This window comes from Lolium perenne, chromosome 2 (genome assembly GCF_019359855.2).
Source record: "Lolium perenne isolate Kyuss_39 chromosome 2, Kyuss_2.0, whole genome shotgun sequence".
NCBI lineage: Eukaryota > Viridiplantae > Streptophyta > Magnoliopsida > Poales > Poaceae > Lolium > Lolium perenne.
In genome coordinates, this window is record NC_067245.2 from 16641185 (window position 1) to 16661637 (window position 20453).

At 47.4% G+C, this 20453-nt stretch overlaps 3 protein-coding genes across 11 annotated transcripts; 2 read left to right on the top strand and 1 right to left on the bottom strand.

Annotated features, from left to right (window-relative positions):
• The first annotated feature begins 3834 nt into the window (after nt 1–3834).
• Nucleotides 3835–11830, top strand: LOC127331308 (ABC transporter C family member 10). 9 transcript variants are annotated; one of them, XR_007869704.2, is made up of 13 exons: nt 3838–5598; nt 5767–6087; nt 6162–6248; nt 6592–7194; nt 7285–7449; nt 7537–7831; nt 7988–8202; nt 8280–8585; nt 8665–8728; nt 8830–9069; nt 9174–9295; nt 9625–9706; nt 9791–10203. XR_007869704.2 is itself a non-coding variant. In XM_051357420.2 (12 exons), exons 1-11 carry the CDS (start codon nt 3937–3939, stop codon nt 9278–9280), a joined length of 4065 nt encoding a protein of 1354 aa, XP_051213380.1. In that variant the 5' UTR covers nt 3838–3936; the 3' UTR covers nt 9281–9295; nt 11452–11830. The 9 variants fall into 9 exon arrangements, 5 of the variants coding, with proteins under 5 accessions (XP_051213383.1, XP_051213380.1, XP_051213381.1 ...); XR_007869706.2 differs by having other exon boundaries at nt 9796–10203; XR_007869703.2 differs by having other exon boundaries at nt 9632–9706.
• Nucleotides 11831–13385: 1555 nt separating this feature from the next.
• LOC127331309 (uncharacterized) lies at nt 13386–17051 on the top strand. The gene is given in 5 exon segments (XM_051357424.2): nt 13386–13896; nt 14971–15028; nt 15125–15242; nt 15343–15460; nt 16599–17051. Coding segments are annotated over 5 exon segments (759 nt in total). The 5' UTR covers nt 13386–13467; the 3' UTR covers nt 16635–17051.
• A 929-nt stretch (nt 17052–17980) lies between these two features.
• On the bottom strand, nt 17981–19732 carry LOC127328247 (pirin-like protein). Its single transcript, XM_051354859.2, has 5 exons — nt 19115–19732; nt 18913–19030; nt 18721–18783; nt 18533–18636; nt 17981–18443 (listed from the first exon to the last, which is right to left on the bottom strand). The coding sequence occupies exons 1-5, from the start codon at nt 19531–19533 to the stop codon at nt 17981–17983; spliced, it is 1167 nt and encodes a 388-aa protein (XP_051210819.1). The 5' UTR covers nt 19534–19732.
• Between the last annotated feature and the right edge of the window lie 721 nt (nt 19733–20453).

Consider the following 20453-nt stretch of genomic DNA (forward strand, 5'->3'; position numbering starts at 1 on the left):
TGGCCTCTAAAGCCTCCGGATCTGCGGCGTCGCCAGGAGTTATTGGCTTGTTGAGGACGTCTGACTTTGCGACCAAATCCATGCGTGCTTGTGCAACTATTTCTTCCGGAGACAGGACATCCTCGTATGGTAGTCCCCGATCTAGCGGAGATCCTACATTGGACGGTCCCGGATCGGAGGCGGTGTTTTCATCTTCGGGTTCCTGCTGATCCAGCTGTGCCACGGTTGCGAGAACCTGCATGGGCTGGGCGGACTCAACGTCGGGTTGTTACCGTATTCGTATTCTTTTATCTTCCGATCGAACTCTTCGGTGTCCATGGAATCCCCGGACATTGGGCTTAGGTTGCCGAGGATTGATTCCTCAGGGTTTCCGGCACCCTCTGGACCCGGACCGTCGCTTTCTCCGACAGCCTCCTGCTGATCCGGGGCGACAGCGTTTTCCGGCGCCTCATCCTGCACGGGGCCAGCTCCGACTTCTTGAGGGGCGGCTCCGGCGGTATGGGCTATGAAGTGCACGAAGTGACACCTTTGCTTCTCTAACACCTGGGAGACCCAGGCGGATCTGCATTGGTCTTCCACCGTTATTTCCTGCTCAGGGGCGGATTGGGTGGGTTTTGATTTTTCCAGATCTAAGGCGGAATCTTCCTTAGGAAATTCCTGCGACTCAGATCGGATCTTCGCGACTGCGTCCTGCTCAGCGGTGGTCGCGTCAGCGTTACTTACCAGCGCGTTCCCGTCGGAATCGACGGTTTCGCCGATGAAGATGTGGATGCCGCCGATTGGGACGATGGAGAGCTTGATGGGGTTAGTCTTAGCCGGAATCCAGCACTCATCCGGAGGGACGATCGGAAGATTTCCGGTGTAAAGAACACGCCCCACCGCGATCGTGTCGTCGTAGCTTCCCATGGCGGAACCCTCCCGGTTCCGGCCTCCAAACGCCGCAGGCCCCACGGTGGGCGCCAACTGTCGTTGCCTATTCGACGGTGCCTCGGAGGAGGGATCCTCACGAGGGGGAGAAGAAGTAGGGGCCATAGGGCGGAGTGCACATGGGACGGTGGTTCGCGATTTACCCAGCTTCGGAACACCTGCACGATGACAGGGCCTACTGCTGCTTGTCTGGAATTATCTGGGCGCTTTCGCGTTGTTAAAATGAGTTGTGGTTGTGCCTCTAGGGCTCCCAGGATCCGGCTTATAAAGACGCACAGATCTAGGGTTTACATGGAGAGTCCTAGCCGGAATACAAGTTGCCTAACTACGGTACAATGTCTTGCCGTGTACGTCAAGGATCCGCCTTCCTCCAAATACGTGCCGGATCCGGATACTTCATGGGCTGTCACGGATCCGGCCTCCTTCGTAGGTCAGTTGAGATCCGGCTTCCTGTTCCTGGGCTGGACTTCATCCTTCAGGATCTACAGCAACTGGGCCGCCCGATGGGCCACATGCCTCACCACCAACTATGGGCCACCCGGGCTTGCCGGATCTAGGCCATGCCGTTGATATACCCATAAAGTATACCCACAACACTAATAGAAGAACAACTATACATAGACGGCTTACTCGTGGCACATTAACAGTGTGGTGCGCCATGGCCATATAGCCGTGGCGCACGTGTATGTGGTGTGCCACGCCAATCTAACTAGTCGTCGTGCAGGTCCAAGCGGTCCGCCACACCTATTCCCCGGCATAGCTGGCAGGTCCACCCACCCATAGCTGTGGCATACCCCAATGCGCCACGGGTATCGTTCGTACCCATGACGCACCAAATACAGGTGCGCCACGACTACACAAAAATTCAAATTCAAAATTTGGGGTCAGCATAGATGTGGTGCATGTGATGCTGGTGCGCGACACCTAACTTGCCACGGTTAGGTCCCCCTAGATCGCCTTTTCAGTTTCTAAAAAAAATCGAGATGTCCATGTGTTATGAGTTCTAGTTGTTAGAAAATTGCAAACATAAATTTCGACATATTTTGCAAAATAACGCTATGTTTTGGTAAAATAGCTCTGAATTTTGCATAGACCTCCAATGAAAAAGAAAGTTATATGAAAATGTATCTACAGAAATAGTTACATCCGTACAAAACTCAAGTGATCATTCCATGTTACTGCTACTAAGAATGCAAGTTGACTGCTATTACCATTATTGGTAAAAGTAAAATTGACTACTGAGGCAGAGATAAAGGACCATCTGCTCTCTCCCTAGCCAAGTAATCATCAAGAACTGAATCTACAGTCAAGGGATAAGATGCTAAATCTTCTAGTGTAAAATTATAGGTGTAGTTATATACATGAATGTATTCAGAACAGATAAATCCATCAAGTGCTTTAGTGTTTACATTATGTAAAGGGAGTTTAAGCAACAACGGTAATAAGCAACGAGGCAATAATGTTATAGCGAGGCTAGCAGAAGAAAAAAACAATTCAAGCATCCCAATCATTGTCTAGATGAAAGTTAGAAGGTGCAACAGCAGGAGACAATATGTTTCATGGGTGAAAAGAATCCAGATGATTATTGATACAATAATAACACCATAGACAGATTGTTAGCCTTGTGTGTCCTTGATCTTCATATAAGAAATGTATAACCCGAAACACAAGTGTATACAACAAATAAAGTATAGGTATGTATGGGGGCACACAAACATCTAATTCTTCACTCTTCAGCAATATAGACTAGGATATGACATAAGGATATTTGATAAATGCGTGGCGAGACATCTCCACAAGGCGAGCCCAGGTGCGGTCGATCATATAGGATTTCTATGGTATTGAGGTGTGCCCTTTTCATTCGCCGAAGTCGACCTTATATAGGTACAACGGGCAAAAAAAACCGCTATTAGGAAAAAAATTATGTCGACCCGCTAGACATACCTAATAAAACCAGACGGGGGCAGTTTCCCCAAACACACCGCCTCTAACCGCTCGTAAAAGAGATCGATCTAGGCGACAACTCTGCTCCCGACTAGGTCGGCCAAGTCGCCGGTCCCTGCCTCCTCCGTCGGCCGCTCCAACAACGGGAGGGGGTGGGGACTCGGGAGTGACTTCTCCGGCCGGTAGTTTGGTGGGTAAGTGTTTTCTTGGGGCGTTGTTCTATGGAGGAGACTGCGGCGCGTTGGAATAATTTGCCTATGCTCTTTCTCCATCCCGACGTAGCTCCAACCAGTGGCGTCAATGGGCAGGTGGCCTGGTCTTCTCGCCGGTCTTTGGATCTGGTGAGATTCGTGTCTAGTGACTAGCGTTCGGCACTCTCGCGAGTGACGGTTGCGTTGGCTGCTGCAGTTGTGTGTGGTGTCTTGCAGTTGGGTGTGAGGATGACGGCAGGCGGCGGCGTTCGTCTTCTTCGACTGAGTCTAGTGAAGATGGCGACGTTGGGATCTGGTGACCACCGGGAAGATCCCGGCCGACATGCCACAAAGTCTCGAGCTCGTTCTCTACGACGACTTGGTTCATCGGCTCAAAAAACATCTTTGAAATGATGGTGCTCTCCCAGATCTAGATCTGGCGGTTGTTCGCCTCTTTTTCCGGTGTTACCATGGTGACGGTGGAGGAAGATGGACGTGGTTTCGGCGAGGCACATGTTTCTGCAAGAGTGAACTTGTAGTTTTACTTCTTGTAAGTTTACTTGTACAAAGTTGTTTAACACAAATATTTGTCTTATGTGGTAACTATATGTATAATCTCTTTAAACAGATTGTCTAATAAAATACTCCGTATATGATTACATAAAACAAACAAGACGGGGAGATCCTATACAAACGATTTAATGTCTGCGGACGCGGGCAGTCATTTTTAACGTTCGTTTCCCGTCGGCCCGTAGTTCATGGACCTGCACCAATTAGCCTTTTTTTATCTTTCCCCAGTACCGACGAAGGAGACATTGACCTTTTCCTGGTCAACCAAGGTCCCGTCAACGAACAGTGATCGCGGTAGTGGGCCATGGCCACTGCCACCTCCGCCGCCTTCTCCTCCACCGCCATTCCCCGACCTCGCCGTCGTTCAATCCCCGCCGCCACCTTCCGCTCCTCCTCCCCATGTCTGATCCCCTCCCGGCTTCTCCGCCCGGTCTTCCTCTACTCGCCGCGCGCCATACCCCTCCAGCAGCAGCAGAGACGGCGGCGGGGCCGTCGCGATCCTAGGCTCGGCTCGTTCCCCGCACTGCTCAGCGGAGCTGAAGAAAGAGATGGCTTCGGCTGCTACGAGGCCGGGAGGTCGGAGACGCCCTTCTCCGCCGCGGGCTTCTTCGGAAGGCTCGCCTTCTCATGGCTCGACCCCCTCATCACCACCACCAACGCCCCCCACGCCGCCGGCGACGTCCCGAACCTGGGCGCCGCGGACCGTGCCGACACCCAGTACACCGCGTTCTCCTCCGCCCTCGCCGCCGCCGCCACCTCCATCCACGACCACCATCACCCTCGCCCCGCCGCGATCCTCCGCGCGATCGTCTCCTGCCACAGCGCGGAGATCGCCGCCTCCGCCCTGTACGCCCTCCTCAAGGTGCTCGCCCTCTCCGCGGGGCCGCCGCTCCTCAAGGCATTCGTCCACGCATCCGCCTCGTCTCCTCCGGCCGCGCGGCGCGAGCGGTGCTGCCTGCTGGCCCTGGCGCTGTTCCTCGCCAAGTGCGTCGAGTCGGTCTCGCAGCGGCAGTGGTACTTCCGCTCCCGCCGGGCGGGGATCCAGGTGACCTCGCTCCTCTCCGCCGCGATCTACCGGAAGCAGCAGCGACTACCCCCCTCACCGGCCACGACGAACCACTCCCCCGGGCAGATCCTCAGCTACCTGGCGGTGGACGCGCGCCGGATCGGGGACCTGTTCCCCTTCAGGCTCCACCAGGCATGGGCCACGGTCCTCCAGCTCGCCGTCGCGCTGGCCGTGCTCCACGACGCCGTCGGCGCGGCGGCGATCGCGTCCGTCGCCGTGATCCTGCTCACCGTGGCCGTCAACGCGCCGCTAGCCAGGCACCAGCAGAGCGTGCAGAGCGAGCTGATGAGAGCGCAGGACATGAGACTGAATGCCGTGTCGGAGTCCATTGCCAACATGAAAGCTTTGAAGGTCTACGCGTGGGAGAACCATTTCAGGGAGGTGATCAGAGGTCTCCGGGAGTCGGAGCTCCGCTGGCTGTCGGCGTTCCAGACGGGGAGAGCGTACACCAGCGTCGTGTTCTGGGCGTCGCCGGCGCTTGTCTCTGCTGCAACGTTCACGGCCTGCTGGTTTCTGAGGATCCCGCTGGATGCTAACAATGTTTTCGCGTTCGTCGCCGCACTGCGGCTCGTGCAGGACCCGATTAACCGGATGCCTGATGTCATCGGAGCCATCATCCAGGGAAGAGCATCGTTGTCTCGGATCGCTGAGTTCCTTGGCGTGCCTGAGCTGCAGGATGTTCGGCATGGGCAGGAGCGATCCGGTGAACACGGTCAGTGCTATGTGTTGATCAGGTCTGGAAATTTCTCATGGGAGAATAATTCAGATAGACCAAGCCTGAGGAACATAGATTTGGAGGTGAAATCTGGAGAGAAGGTAGCGATATGCGGCGAGGTTGGGTCTGGGAAGTCGACTCTTTTAGGAGCTATTTTTGGGGATGTCCCCAGGACAGAGGGCAAGGTATGTTTATACACCATTAATTTGCTGCTAAATAAGTATGGTTGCTAATGAAACCATATGATTTACGGTGCGGGTTAGATGACAATGATTTTTCTGTTCTATGGAAATTAGTATCATTCAGTAATAAAGGGCATGCAATGCCATGCTTATCTCTATATCTTCTTGCAGATCGAAGTCTGTGGGAAAATAGCGTACGTGTCCCAGAATGCATGGATCCAGAAAGGAACCGTGAGGGACAATATCCTCTTTGGGTCCACCATGGACATGCAAAGGTACGAAGAGGCTCTTCACCGATGTTCCTTGATCAAAGATCTTGAAATGTTGCCATCTGGTGATCTCACTCAAATTGGGGAGAAAGGAGTTAATCTTAGTGGAGGACAGAAGCAACGTGTTCAGTTAGCTCGAGCGTTGTATCAAGATGCGGATGTCTATCTGCTTGATGACCCTTTCAGTTCTGTTGATGTGCACACGGCCACAAGCCTCTTTAATGTATGTGCATCCATTGTTTTATTTGACCAGTTGCATGTGTTTCCATGTTCTCTGATGTTGCAGCTCTGTTGCAGGATTATGTTATTGGAGGCTTAGCAAGAAAGACTGTTGTGTTAATAACTCATAAAGTGGAGTTTTTACCTGCATTTGATTCCATCCAAGTAAGTATTATATGTACATTGTTCTATGGTTAGTATTTCAAAGGGGCTGTATTTTATTGTTTATGTTCAGTAGCTAACTGCTTGGTGTATATTTTCACTCACTTATGGTACATTAGTTTCTTCTTTCATCATGGTGCATAGCTGGATTATTGACCTCATGTATAGGTTGTTTACAATGGTGTAAGGTGTAATAAGATTGGCGTATGTTTCAGTAGGAATTTTGTCTCATTTTGTCGGTGAAAGTTCTGAATTTGCAGGAGCTATTTCACTGATTATCCAAATCCATATATACTTATATATTACTTAAAATCAGTAGTGGTTAGTAACACTTTCCTGCTGGCAGCTAATGTGTGACGGAGAGATAAAGCTTGCTGGTTCTTACAAAGAATTACTATCAACTTCAAAGGAATTTCGGGAACTTGTACATGCACACAAAGATGGCGCCAACTTTTCAAATGTTATGTCCATGGCCAATGATGAAAGGACCAATGGCAAGCCTACAGCGAAGATCAGCTGCATCCATATTAGTAGTAGAGAAGATGAGGCCATGAAGCACTCAGAAGAGGATCAATTGATGAAGAGAGAAGATGAAGAGATTGGTTACACTAGCTTGGGGCCTTATTTACAGTACTTGTTCCAGAACAAGGGCTATGTGTATGCTTCTCTTGTTGCGGTCACAAACTTACTTTTCATATCTGGACAAGTTGCCCAAAACTCATGGCTTGCTGCCAATGTGCAAAACCCTCATGTGAGCACACTGCGTCTGGCTACGGTCTATGTCGCAATTGGAGCTGGTTCAATCATTTTCTTGCTTTTGAGAGCTCTAGCAGCAGTAGGCCTTGGCCTTCAAACATCGGAATCTCTATTTTCCAATTTACTTACCACTTTGTTCCGTGCCCCCATATCCTTTTTTGACTCCACTCCGCGTGGAAGGCTACTTAGCCGGGTAAGCAAGTGCGTATGAATTACGATAAAAGGATCAAAGTTTTCTTTTCAACCTTTGTGATTTTCAATGCTAAACCTTGTTTGGCTGCAGGTGTCTTCGGACTTGAGCATTATCGACCTTGACATTCCATTTAGTTTTGCTTTCAGCATCAGTGCCACCATGAATGCATATGGTAATCTGGGCGTGTTGGTGTTTGCCACTTGGCAAGTTTTGCTTGTCTCTGTTCCAGTCCTCCTCCTGGCTGCTAAGCTGCAGGTACTTCACATATGACTTGTTCTCTCCGTGCATGTAAATTAGTCAGTTAAGCTTGGTAGTGGCACTGAGCTATGGCTGGTTCTGCAGAGGCTCTACTTAACCTTCGCAAAGGAAATGATGATGATCAACGGCACCACGAAATCTCTTATCGCCAATCACCTGGGAGAATCAATTTCAGGAGCAAGCGTAATAAGGGCCTTTGGGCAAGAAGATCGCTTTTTCGCTAAAATGTTGGAGCTCGTTGATAACAATGCGAGCCCATGTTTCCATAATTTTGCAGCAACTGAATGGCTTACTCTACGCCTGGAGATCATGAGTGCCGCTATCCTTTCGTCTTCTGCCTTTGCCATTGCTCTTCTTCCCCAGGGGACTTTTACCGCAGGTAAGATGCACTTCTGAACTACTTAGCAGCTACCTTGTCTCATTTTGGAGTATCCTGATGTATGTTGCTGTAGTTCTGTATCTCCTTGGATCTCAAATTTTGCAAAGGCTGCACCGCATGCTTGTCCTTTAATATGGCATCTTTTCGATTCCACAGGAACTGTAGGAATGGTTCTGTCTTACGGTCTATCACTCAATATGTTATTGGTTTTCTCTGTCCAAAGCCAGTGTTCTCTTGCAAACCAAATCGTCTCTGTCGAAAGATTTAGCCAATACATGAATGCTGCAAAAGAGGCACCAGATATCATCGAAGATAATCGCCCACCAGACTGCTGGCCGGCCACGGGTAAGATTCAACTCGTGGACTTGAAGGTACCTGAAAACTCACCTAATTTCATTTTCCAGTTTGGTCCACTATTGGACTTACCAATATATATACATGTGGACAGATTAAATATAGTCAAGATTCTCCATTCATTCTGCACGGGATCACTTGCACATTTGGAGGAGGGGACAAGATCGGGGTAGTTGGGCGCACCGGAAGCGGCAAGACAACTTTGATAAACGCATTGTTCCGACTTGTTGAGCCATCTGGAGGGAAAATAATAATCGATGGGCAAGATATTACAAGAATTGGGTTGCATGACTTGCGGTCGCGCATCGGTCTTATCCCGCAGGATCCAACACTTTTTCATGGTTCCATACGCTATAACTTGGATCCTCTAGGCCAGTTCTCAGATGAACAGCTATGGGAGGTAAGGACGGAACAGATGATCTCCATAGACTTTATTAGTTGTTCCTTGTTGTAACAAAGTTATTACCTCTGTTTTTAAGGCTCTTGGAAAGTGCCAGCTAATTCAAATTGTTCAAGATAAGAAGCAAGGTTTGGATTCACTGAGTAAGTGTTACTTTATTTTTCTAACTGTTGCTTTCAGTTAACTGAGTTTGCTTAGGCGCCACACTGTTTAATTGATAATTAAGCCTGACAAAACCTGACAGTCATGGACTCAGGCTCAAACTGGAGCATGGGCCAGAGGCAGCTGCTCTGCCTGTGCCGCATGCTCTTGCGGCGGCACCAGATCCTGGTCCTTGACGAGGCCACAGCATCCATCGACAACTTGACGGACACCATCATCCAGAGGACTATCAGGACAGAGTTCGCCGACCGCACCGTCATCACGGTCGCCCACCGGATTCCGACGGTGATGGATTGTGACATGGTGTTCGCCATCAGTGACGGTATATATGCCAATTAATGATCTTTACAAGCTTGCTTTTAAAAGGATTAAATGATTGTTGGATGTATTTAGAGGAGAACGTGTTGATTCTTCTGATCTGTATAGGTGAGGTGGTGGAGTACGAGGAGCCTGGGAAGCTGATGCAGAGAGAAGGGTCGCTGTTCAGGGAACTCGTCAGGGAGTACTGCTCTCAATCTCAGCATGCAAACTGACTGACAGCCTGCGAGGTACATAAGTATATATATTTATTGAATAGGGATAAATGGTTTTTTATGTGATTATTGATGAATCCAACAGATCAATTTTTGTATTCCCTCCTCCCCAAAATAAGTGACTCAACTTTGTCTAAATACGGATGTATCTCGAGTTTTCGACCCATTTTAGGCTTAGGTATACCCGTATCTAGACAAAGTTGAGTCACTTTGGGATGGTGGAAGTAGGTCTGTCTGATTCTTAGCTGAGTGAGCACGAAAAGGTTGCGACTAATTAAAAAATCAGCGGATGAGCCAAGCATATGCAGTGACTGCAAAATCATTATTTCCTAACTCCACCTCAGCTTTCAGAGTTCAGGCTTTGACTTTTGAGTCCAGCAGCTGGTCCATACATACATACTCCATACAACCGTGCGCTGGGCACCGGTGAGCCTATTTGACTTTCTGGCTGTCCACAGCCCAGAATATACATGCTGATCCTTTTTTACCTTTTTCCTACATAATGCGAAGGATAGCCAGAATGTCGGGAGGCGGTCGCCCTCGTACACGACATCAACGCCCGACGAGTTAAGGTGGCAAGTGATTGCTATAATGTTATAAACAGTTTGAAACAGGGGACGATGTGAGTCTATGCGCACATCACCTAGGAGATTGGGAGTCCAAATGTGACTTTGAAGAGGTGTGTTTCTGCCACGAGAGGAGTTTGAATAAAGAGGCTCATAGTTTGGCTAGGAGTAGTGTGCTCGACGAAGCGAGGTCGCCAAGTTTGGTTCTCAGCGCCACCTGAAGGCGTTTGTATCCCTATGTATGTTGAGTTTCAGTAAAGGTGGCCAAACCCTAAAAAAACATAAATGCAAAGGACAATGCTTCCCTTTGGCGGCATTGCGTTTATGGAAACAGTTTTCAACGAAGAGGTTACACCACGACATGGCTCAACAATTATTACTTTGGCAATTAATTTTCAAGTTTAATCTTAATTGTACTTTGCTTATGATGGTATTGTGCTTTATGCACTGTTTATTCCTATTATAATCAACATGATTGATTGTGCTCCAAAAGTTAGGAATCCATCAAATTTCATGTCGAATTATAACACTCAAATCGAACCCAATTTGTTAAGTTAATGAAACTTATATCCTTTCAATACTATTTTCAAAATGTTTTGAATGTCCTCAGGTTTTCATATGCATAAATGTAATGTACACATTGCCATCCCTAGCCATTTCGAGTATCTAAACTACGTGATCTGACATGTTGTTCTTGTAGAAACAATGACACAGCAGGGGAACTCTTTACGCATAGTTAGGCCATATACTATGTTGAATCGATTCATTGAAAAAACTGTCAGGATTTGGAACCGCTCTAGTTTTGCTGCTATGTGTAGCATCGCTTCACATGCAGATATGGACCTACAACACAGTGAAAAAATCGTTTGCTATGTTGCTCTTTTCTTCACTTCTACTCACGAGCTACCCCTCTCTCTCTTTGCTATCCACCTGGAAACATTACTTTAATAGCTATGAACCGAACCAACTTTGTGATGCGCTTTTGTTGTCAGATCTTTTGGTGCGATGCTCCACTATGTGTGGAACCGGTTTCAAAGCCTCTATGAATCGCTTTGAGACCACATAGTGCATGGTCTTACAACACAATATGAGTAGAGGTTTGTAAGGCGGCCTTATAGCAAAGGTTGTTGTACACGAAGAAACATTGGCACAACAATGTTTTTTTTTAATAAGCTAGCTCGGTCTCCTTGATGGTGTGCGACTTAGCCCTATGTTAGGAAGGCGGTGTACTAGGCTCCCCGAACCTGTCTCCGAACACTAATACCTCCCATTGAATTCGTTCAAGTGAGAGTGAATGTAGTACATGTCCATGGGGCTATTTTTAACCTATGGATCCTTGCCAAATGACCAAGGCTACTCTTGAGATGGTAGGTGAGAGCATTAGTGGGGGTAACCTTTGGTCCAAGGGTTCATGGTGATTAGGGAGACGGTGTGGTGCATGTTCTATGGGGAACTATCCCACAAATCCCTTCACACAGTGACTTCTTTCCATGGGCCTTCATATTTTGACTTCTTATTTATATTCCTTGATTCTTTGACTTGTTAACCATCACTCTTTGCTTGGACTTTCTTTGAGTTGTCTTGACGTTGTCAATTTTCTTTCAGCTCAGATAAGATTGTTTATTCCCACAACACACACAAGCGCAACCCTCGTACTTTCGAAAGACAGAACTGACATGGAGCAGCTATTTGTGTTCGCAAACGAGGACCTGCGGCAGTGAAACTTAGCACATGCAGGTAGAAGAAGAAGCAGAGCTACGGACATTACAGAGCAGTGGTATTGATTCTTGTGTGGCGTGAGTGGGTGGCCAGGCCACATATCTGTTGAACCTTTGCTTTTCTTAATGAAAAAGATAAGCAACCATTGGAAAAAAAAACACAATCTATTGTTGGGTGTAGTCATCAAGGTCAATTTGCTCCCAAATCGACGGAATGTTTCTCATCGAAAGGTCGAGGCACATAGTGTGAGCCACAAAGAACCTTTTTAAAGAATATAAGCCGACCTGGCTTATGGATTTATACCAACTATCTAGCAATTCCTAAAGTTTCGGGTGAAATGGAAATTGCTATTCTTTCTACTTCTCGAGGGACAATGACAGATCGAGAGGCTCGACTAAACATAATTGGAATGGAGGACGGTTAGGCGGAGATCTGCATCGGTGGGGATAGGGGACTTTACTCGACTTGGATCTCTCTTGTAACATGATTTGTTTACGGTAGAGACAAGTTGCCTTGTTTGCACGAGTAATGCTACACCTACGGCGAACCAACTTACTCCACGTTGTACTGTAGAGTTTCCGTAAGCCATGTTGTCCGTAGGTCTATGAACCAAACAAGTGTAACGCTACAAGATAGTAACGATGTATTAGGGTAACTGACAAAAAGATATGAACTAAACACCTTAATTTTTTAGGGCTAATATCTGAAATATATTAACCAAAGAACACTATTACAAAGGGCATCCAGATGTAGGACAAAACCTTCTGGAAGTGAATCCACTTGTGCTTGACACGTTGCCATCACACCGCTAAAGGAGAGAACTAAGGCAGGTAGAGTAGTAACTAAGTAATCCATAGACAAATGTAGAGGGAAATTCATCATAAAAGACTCTACGGTAGCCACATGTCGTGTACAACGAAATATAGGGAAGTAGCCGAATCGGGTACACAACCCAACATGTGTTGGTAGTCGGGCTATCGTCAGTGAGAGCTTGCGGTTCAACTTAAACACAAGAAAAAACTATGCCGACGAGACCAATAGGTCGAAGACCAGAGTACCAGACCAACACTACACAAAGCCAGAGCACAATCCCCACGATGACACGTACCCACTGGCTTCTCGACACCATCAACTACACCTCTAGAATGGGGTTGAGGTTGGGTATTGTTATTCGACGTAGCGTCGGCACCTCCATCTAAGATGTGCCACCACGACACCATGAAACCCTAGCTTTAGGGGCCCGGTTACAACTCTACGCATAGCTCTAGGGTCCCACCACGTAGTGCCACTAGACCGACAAGTAGAAGGTCATGGTTCCATCAAACAACGGCCGGGACGGAGGGGGTGGAGGGCTAGGGTTTTTTTTTAGCCAAAGTAGAGTCGGCGGCCATTTCTTCAACGTCGCCATCCACCACCATGACACCATGAAACCATAACTTCGGGGACCCGGTTAGAGCGCCAAGTACATATCTAGGGTCCCCACCCTTTTTTGCTACTAGAGGGGCAAGGAGAGGGGCATGACATGTTGAATGTCGATCGGGACGGAGTAAGGGGCTAGGGTCTTTTTAGCTGGACTCATGGAGTAAAAACGGGCGGCTGCTTTTTTCTTCTTCTGTTGACACTTGGATTGGGTTTCCCTAGTTTCTTAGTGCGAAATATATATTTTTGTGCCACATTTACATTTAGTGCAAAATACATGAGTTCGTTTTTTATCCAGAATTTGCAAAATACGTGAGTGGGCTTTACCTGAATAGGTTGCATGGGCAACTGGACGGACGATAAAAGCCCAGCCCAGCTACTAACGACACATTTCCTTTTCGTTTTGAATCGCTGCGAGCGAGAAGCAAATCCCCAAAATCCCCAATTCCCATTCCACTTCCACCACCGCCCCTCGCCGGCGCCATGGCCGACCACGACCTCGACGACGCCGCGCTCTGGGCCTGCGTCGACACCGCCGCCCAAGCCTCCCAGAGGGGCCTCCCCAAGCCCCCGCCCTCCCCCGCCATCTCCCGGTGCGGCCCCGTCGACGACCCGCACCGCGGCGAGGTGCTGCAGCCCGCCCGCCCCTACAAGCTCCAGCGCATCGCCTCCCACGCCCACGCCCACGGCCACGCCACGCCGCCTCCGCCCTCGCCTCCTCCGCCCTACATGGCCCCCGACGCCTCCAGGGGGTTGATGCTCGTCCAGCACCCGCGCCCCGAGCTGCCCTGGGTCACGGAGCCCAACGCCGCGAGCCCCGTCGCCGCCGCCGCCGCCGCCGCGCACAGCCTCTTCCCCGCCGCCGCCGCGTCCGTGGCCAGCTTCAGAAAGTACCAGGAGGTTTCCCTCTAGGTACGGCCTCTCTCATCCCATCCCATCCCCGATGCTTCATAGGATCAATTCATACCCCCGAGTTTTTTTTCTCGACGGATCTATACTCGTTAGGGGTTGCAATTCACCGAGAAAGCCTGTTCGGGTTACTAATTTGCGATATTCGATATACAAATTGTAGACTACTGGTGATCCTCCCTAGATATTTTTTCTCTACCCGGTTGCCTGCTTCATGGAATCACTACTCTCGTCTGGTTAGTTACAGTTTTTTTTTTTGTTGCAACGAATCTACACTCTTTAGGGGTTGTAAATTCACTGAGAAAGCTTGATCGGGTCACGGCTTAACACATTTGAGATACAAATTATAGACTGCCAGTGGTTGTTCCAGAATTATTCTGGGCAGAACATTACATAGTGCAACATGTTTCTCTCCTGTGCAATTGTCGTCTTGCAGCTCTATACATAGCATGCTAATGTGGTTTCTTCGCATTTTTTCCTTTGCAATGGAAAGCTCAGATCTATGGTTTGTGCTTCACGTTAGGGGTTGCAAATTTGTTGAGAAAGCTTGATTGGATGACCACTCCGCAAAATTCAAGATACTACAATCTATACATACTGCTTACTGGTGGCAAATTATTCCAAGTGATACATTGCATGGGAACACACATGCTTACACTACAGGCCAGTGTAGTTTCGACGCCTTTTTTACTTGTGAGGAAAGCTCAGATTCTATGGTCTGTGCTTCTCGTTAGGGGTTGATAATTTATCAAGAAAGCTTTATCAGATGACCACTCTGAGAAATCCAAGATACAATTATACATACTACTCCCTCCGTCCCATGAAATTTGTCCTAACTTTGTGCAAATTTGGATGTACCTAGTTACTGCTTAGTGTCTAGAACTCTAGATACATCCAAATTTTGATGAAGTTAAGACCGGAGGGAGTACGTACTGATGGGAAATTATTCCAAGTGATACGCTGCATGGGGATACACATGCTTACATTACATGCCAGTGTAATTTCGACGCATTTTTTACTTGTGATGGAAAGCTCGGATTCTATGGTTTACACTTTTCTCTCAAACATTAATTTCAGATTTTAGACAAAGGCGACCACACCATGATCAGTGGGAATCCATACATAAAGAAATCAGGTCTGTGCTTTTTACGCTACCTTGACTGACTGAGTTCTGAAATCCTGATTATAGAAGAGTGAATCTTCATCGTCTAACTTCTCTAACCCATCTCAGGGTGGAGAAAATTATCGTGCTTCTACAATATCTCATTTGAAATCAGGGACCACTCTATTGAGTACGATGACAGCCACAGTGTCAACAGTGCTCAATTTCTTGTCCGAGCGTCTATGCAGTACGTCATTTTGTATGCACTTGCATCTCATTCGGTTTGAAAACCAGCAGCCCTTGGTGCTAATAAGTCTTTTTTTCTTTCTTTTCTGTTGTGTCTAAAGAAGTGGCAGGTTCTCAGATGGTTGGGGTTCATGTGATCGACGAGAAAAAAGATTTAACAAGCCAAACCATGATATCCCCAGCACAGCTGAAACCAGAGCTAAGAACAAAGCTTGTCAGGTAAGGAAGAGTCCATCCTCAGGTTTTCACCTTTGTCTTATTTCGATTTAGATAATGTGTCTCTGGTTTCTTCTTAGTTTTATGAACCAAAATTATCCATTGCAGGACATTATTGGTTTTCTTATGTAAGTTCACTTGCAATTACTATTTTGTAATGACTTGTTTACTGAAGTGTGAAAAAAACTACATAAGTTGGCAAATGATTCAGTTAGGATCCTCCCAAGGGAAAGAATGGTACATTGCCACTGTACATGGTAATCTTGTTCAATAATGAAAAGATGCATTTGAAAATATGCACATATTTTGTAGCTTGGAACCAAAATACCACTATGTTAAAATGCTGTAATTAATTTGGGGGGACTGCAATTGTGTATTGCCACAGACCCTTGCGAGATTTGCATTGACCAAGTTTACTAAACAATGGTATAAACTACAAATCTTGCAGAAAGGAACCTGCCATTTTAAATAAGAAAACTGTGTAGCCTCTGATTGCTACTGACATGATAGTTCAGAGTGATTTCTGACTGATTATGCTAGAAACTTCATCTCTTCTGTTTGTAGGGAGCATGATTCTGAAGTGTAGGTTTTAACCATGACCCTAGTGCCTTCAGACTTTCAAAATTGTGCATGCATCCATATATATGGTGCATTCAGTTGAGAAGCCTAATACATAGTTATTTTCTTGCAGCAAAGCTATATGCTATATGTGAATGTTTAATATCATTTTTTGAGTATCTAGTAATCTTGTTTGATGAAGAAATGATGCGCATATCATGTAGTTCCAGACAAAAAAAAAAACCAATATGATACAATGCAATAACCAATTTGGGAGGCCTGCGAGACGCAAGGTTACTACATGAGGTTGCAGCAAGGAGCATGCCCTTTTATAATAATTAAATTGAGAAAACTCTGCAGCCCCTAGCTAGTTGTTACTGATACGATCATTAGGTATGATTTTGTATTGCTTACATTTTGATGTCACGATGCAGCTTCGAAGTCTTTCGCATGATTTATGGCTGATTACATTAGAAAACCCCTAGTTCATACCCATAGTGTGTTTAATCGAGAAGTCTAATGCATACTCTTATTTCTTGAATTGTCAATGTATAATCGTTCCTGTTGGAATGTCTTGTTCCAGGATCTTCTTGGCATTGGCCATAGCCGTACAGGATGAGGCATTGGTCCAAGGTCTGATTGGGATACTAGTAACTCATCTGTCCTGTTAAACTGAAGACGGTAACTGCGGTGTAAAAGTGCCTTACGCAGGACCAGACATGACACTCGTTTTAGATGCTCGGAAAATTAGTTTTGTGTTGATTGTTGCGGTGGTAGCTACACAGACACTCCCATACATAGTAGCAAAATTTCAGTAGCAAACACGAGGCGGTCACTTGGTAACTCAGCCATTGTGGATTTCTGTATATGCTATAGCTTCTGGACCAATTTAGTCATAGCCATTGTGGATTTCTGTATATGCGAGAGCTTTCGGACCAATCTAGTCCTAGTACATGTGGGAATCATGCTTGTCGACCTACTGGATATATTGCTCGTCTTAATATAAACAGAAGGCTCGGGACAAGGATTTTGTGCACATGGGAGTCAGTGCTCTCTTCACTTTTGGATTTTTGAAAATTTCAGATTCTCATATTTCTCTGCTTTCAAGAATTATGACATTAAATATGTAGATAGATGTGTATACGAGGATTGGAATCAAAAAAGTCTCGTCAAAAAATACGTTATATTTTTGGAGATGCAAAAAAGACAAATTTCTGACAGTACACTGACAAAATATACGTACTATTGTACTACTATTTATAGTCAGAAATTTGTCTTTTTTATATTTTCCAAAATACAAAGTATTTTTTAATGGGACTTTTTTGACTACACTCCTCGTGTCTAAATCTATCTACATATTTAATGCCATAATTTTTGAAAACATAAAAGAGCGAGGTTTTAAAAAATTTCAAAAATCCAAAAGTCCAAGGAGCACTTATGCTCATGTGTGCACATGGTACTTTCGTCTTAATATTGGATGCAAAGCGTACGTCTCTTTTCTTCTCTCAACCTCCTTAGCCCAAAAGACACAAATCTATACACTGAACATCATACTGTAACTATATGCATACAATCAATCGGAGGAAGCAGAAGAATTTTTTTCATGAGACAATCAATCGCAGAATCTCTCCTTATTACACATACTTTTATCACAATGTCAACCATAAACAAGAGAAAAAATAGATTTAAAGAAAAAGGAGCATATACACATCAGTATCAATGAAATGGTATGCAATGTCTGAAGAAGAGTCTGATTGCTAAGGTTTAAGCGGAGCTCCAGTGTCCGGCTTTCTCGAAGCCGTTGCGGCCGTCAGGGGCGGACCTACGTTTTGCTACCAGGGGTCACATGACCCCGGGTAAAAGTTGTTTTGTTTGTAATATTCAAGCTATTTCTAGTGTGTGACACCCCTAAATTCAGAAGAAAAATAGTGTGAACTTGTAGAGTGACACCGGATAGTTTTTGTTCTAGGTCCGCCCCTGGCGGCCGTAGTAGTAGTCCTCCGTGGCCCGCTCGATCTCCGCGCGCGTGTTCATCACGAACGGCCCCTGCTGCACCACCGGCTCCTTCAGCGGCTGCCCCGCCGCCAGCACGAACCGCAGCGGCGCGCCGGACCCGTTCCACACGCTCAGCCCGTCCCCGTCGGCGCCGAGCACGAGGCAGTGGTGCGCGGCCGCCGGCGCGGCGCCCTCCCGGCCGAACGAGCCCTCCCCCTCGATCACGTACACGAAGGCGTTCCACCCCGCCGGGACCGGCTGGTGGAGCTGCGACCCCGGCTGCATCGTGAAGTCCATGTAGAGCGTCGGCGTCCGCGTGTACACCGGCGACCGCACCCCGAACGCCTCCCCCGCGATGATCCGGACCTCCACGCCGTCCTTCTCGGCGCGGCTTATGTCCTTGCTTTGCAGCTCCTGATACCGCGGCTCGATCCTGCCATGGATGCATAAATTTCAGTTTAGTGATTGATCATTCAGGATAGGAGGATTGTTGGCTTTGTTGCCTTGATATGATACACGTACATCTTGTCCTTGGAGGCGAGGTTGATCCAGAGCTGCAGGCCCTTCTGCACGCCGTCCGACGCCGGCATCTCCGAGTGCACGATGCCACGGCCGGCCGTCATCCACTGAAGATTCAGTATTGCAGTGTTAGCTGGAGATAAATTCCAACAAATCATGTTCATGACTGGAATGTTGAGTAGGTGTTGGACCTGAACATCTCCTGTTCTGATGGTGCCCTTGCGTCCGGAGAAGTCCTGGTGGGTGAAGGCCCCCTGCAGCCATCATAAAGCAACACTTCAGCAAACACATCGCAGCAGCAAGCAGGCAGCATGATTCATCAGATAGAAGAAGAAGAACATGGGAGGGAGGGAGGAGGAAGCAGGGCATGGCCGGGTGCGTACATCGAGCATGTAGGTCACGGTCTCGAATCCTCGGTGGGGGTGGTCGGGGAACCCAGCGGGCTTGGATACCGAAAACTCGTCGAGCATGAGGAACGGGTCCAGGCTCCTGAGCTCGTGCCTGGAGCAGCAAGAAACATACGGAAGTCAACCGACGGCAACTCGCGAGATTCAGTCAGCGAAGGGGTGATGGACTGTACTGTACCTGCCGATGCTCCGCCTGACGGTGGCGCCATGCCCCTCGGACTGGGCCTCCGAGAGCAGCTTCCTGACCACCGCCCTGGGGTTCTTGAACGGCGCCGTCGGGGCAGACGAAGACATGGTGGTGGCTGGGAGCAAGAACACGGCGCTCACGACAAGGATCAGGAGGAGGAGAAGGATTAGGATGAGGAGCGGGGTGGTGGAGCTTGTCTTTCTGGAAGGCGCTGTCGAGGAGAGAAGACGTTTGCTGTTGAGCTTGAGCCTGGTGAGACGGGCGAGTGCCGTATAAATAGGGGAAGAAGAAGATGATGAAGATGAGTGCCTCAGCATCTTCGTCGTCGCTCTGCTGCTGAGCAATGGTGGATGGGAGGGGTAAATAAATGGGGATCGAGACGCCTCGATCTCCAGGTGGGTGTTGACCATGGGCGGGCGGCGCGCGCGGCTGCGGCTGCTGCCGGAACCTGGAGCCGACGACGTGCTGGCGTGCGGCGATCGTCACCCTCGGCCGTACGTCGGCGTCGCGTCATGCGTTCCGTCATGGTTCTGCTACGCGTGCCCGCCATTATTCTTTTCAAAAGCATCCTTCCAAAATTTTCGGAAGTCCAAACCTTTTGAGATTATTTCTTAGGGCATGCCCAATGCAATGCCCTAGAGGTACTGCCTCGCAACTTTAGTTAGGTTCGGGTGATCCAAAGTAGGTTCGGCTAAGGAAGTAGCCTCTTCATCAGGAGGCAGCCTCTTCAGCCATAAAGTGAAAACTGAGTGAAAATGTGAGAGAGAAAGAGAAAAAACCAAATCACCTTTTAAGAGAAAGATATACTAATGGGACCCTAACATGGCATGTATATGTCAAAAGTTTTATCCAAGCCTAGTTGGACAGCTGCCTCCATTGCTCATGCCCTTAGTCGCCTCCAAAATTTCCGTAAGGCTGGATTTTTTCAATTCATCTCTTCGTCTCCTCCAAGATTTCTTTGACACCAAATGTGCCGGATAGATCTTTAACGAGAGAAAAACATAGAATGATAGAGTATTTCCTTTGTCTGAGTACCAGGTACTGTAAAAATGCTCAAAACATACACTACTTCCTTTGTCTGGAAAAAAGATATTGCAGATTTATCTATATACGTATGTATCTAGGCGTATTTTAGTGTATAAATATATAAGAGTATAAAATATTATGAAATCGCTAGGGTGGCAATAAAAAAACTCACAGAAAAAATATATTGTCTTGTTGGTCAAGTTCAACATTCAATTCCAACTGGCAGCCGGACCCAAAAAAAACTTCTCCAAGCCTATACAAATGTACGTACTTTAGTTGCCAATTTATTTTGGATGAAATCTCA

Coding starts and splice junctions, on each gene's coding strand:
- LOC127331308 (XM_051357420.2), top strand. CDS start 3,937: ATGGCCACTGCCACCTCCGCCGCCTTCTCCTCCACCGCCATTCCCCGA. Junction 7,195..7,284: donor GTGGAAGGCTACTTAGCCGG/GTAAGCAAGTGC, acceptor GTTTGGCTGCAG/GTGTCTTCGGACTTGAGCAT. Junction 8,203..8,279: donor TTCAACTCGTGGACTTGAAG/GTACCTGAAAAC, acceptor ACATGTGGACAG/ATTAAATATAGTCAAGATTC.
- LOC127328247 (XM_051354859.2), bottom strand. CDS start 19,533: ATGGTCAACACCCACCTGGAGATCGAGGCGTCTCGATCCCCATTTATT. Junction 18,784..18,912: donor CCGTGACCTACATGCTCGAT/GTACGCACCCGG, acceptor TGATGGCTGCAG/GGGGCCTTCACCCACCAGGA. Junction 18,444..18,532: donor CTCGCCTCCAAGGACAAGAT/GTACGTGTATCA, acceptor CATCCATGGCAG/GATCGAGCCGCGGTATCAGG.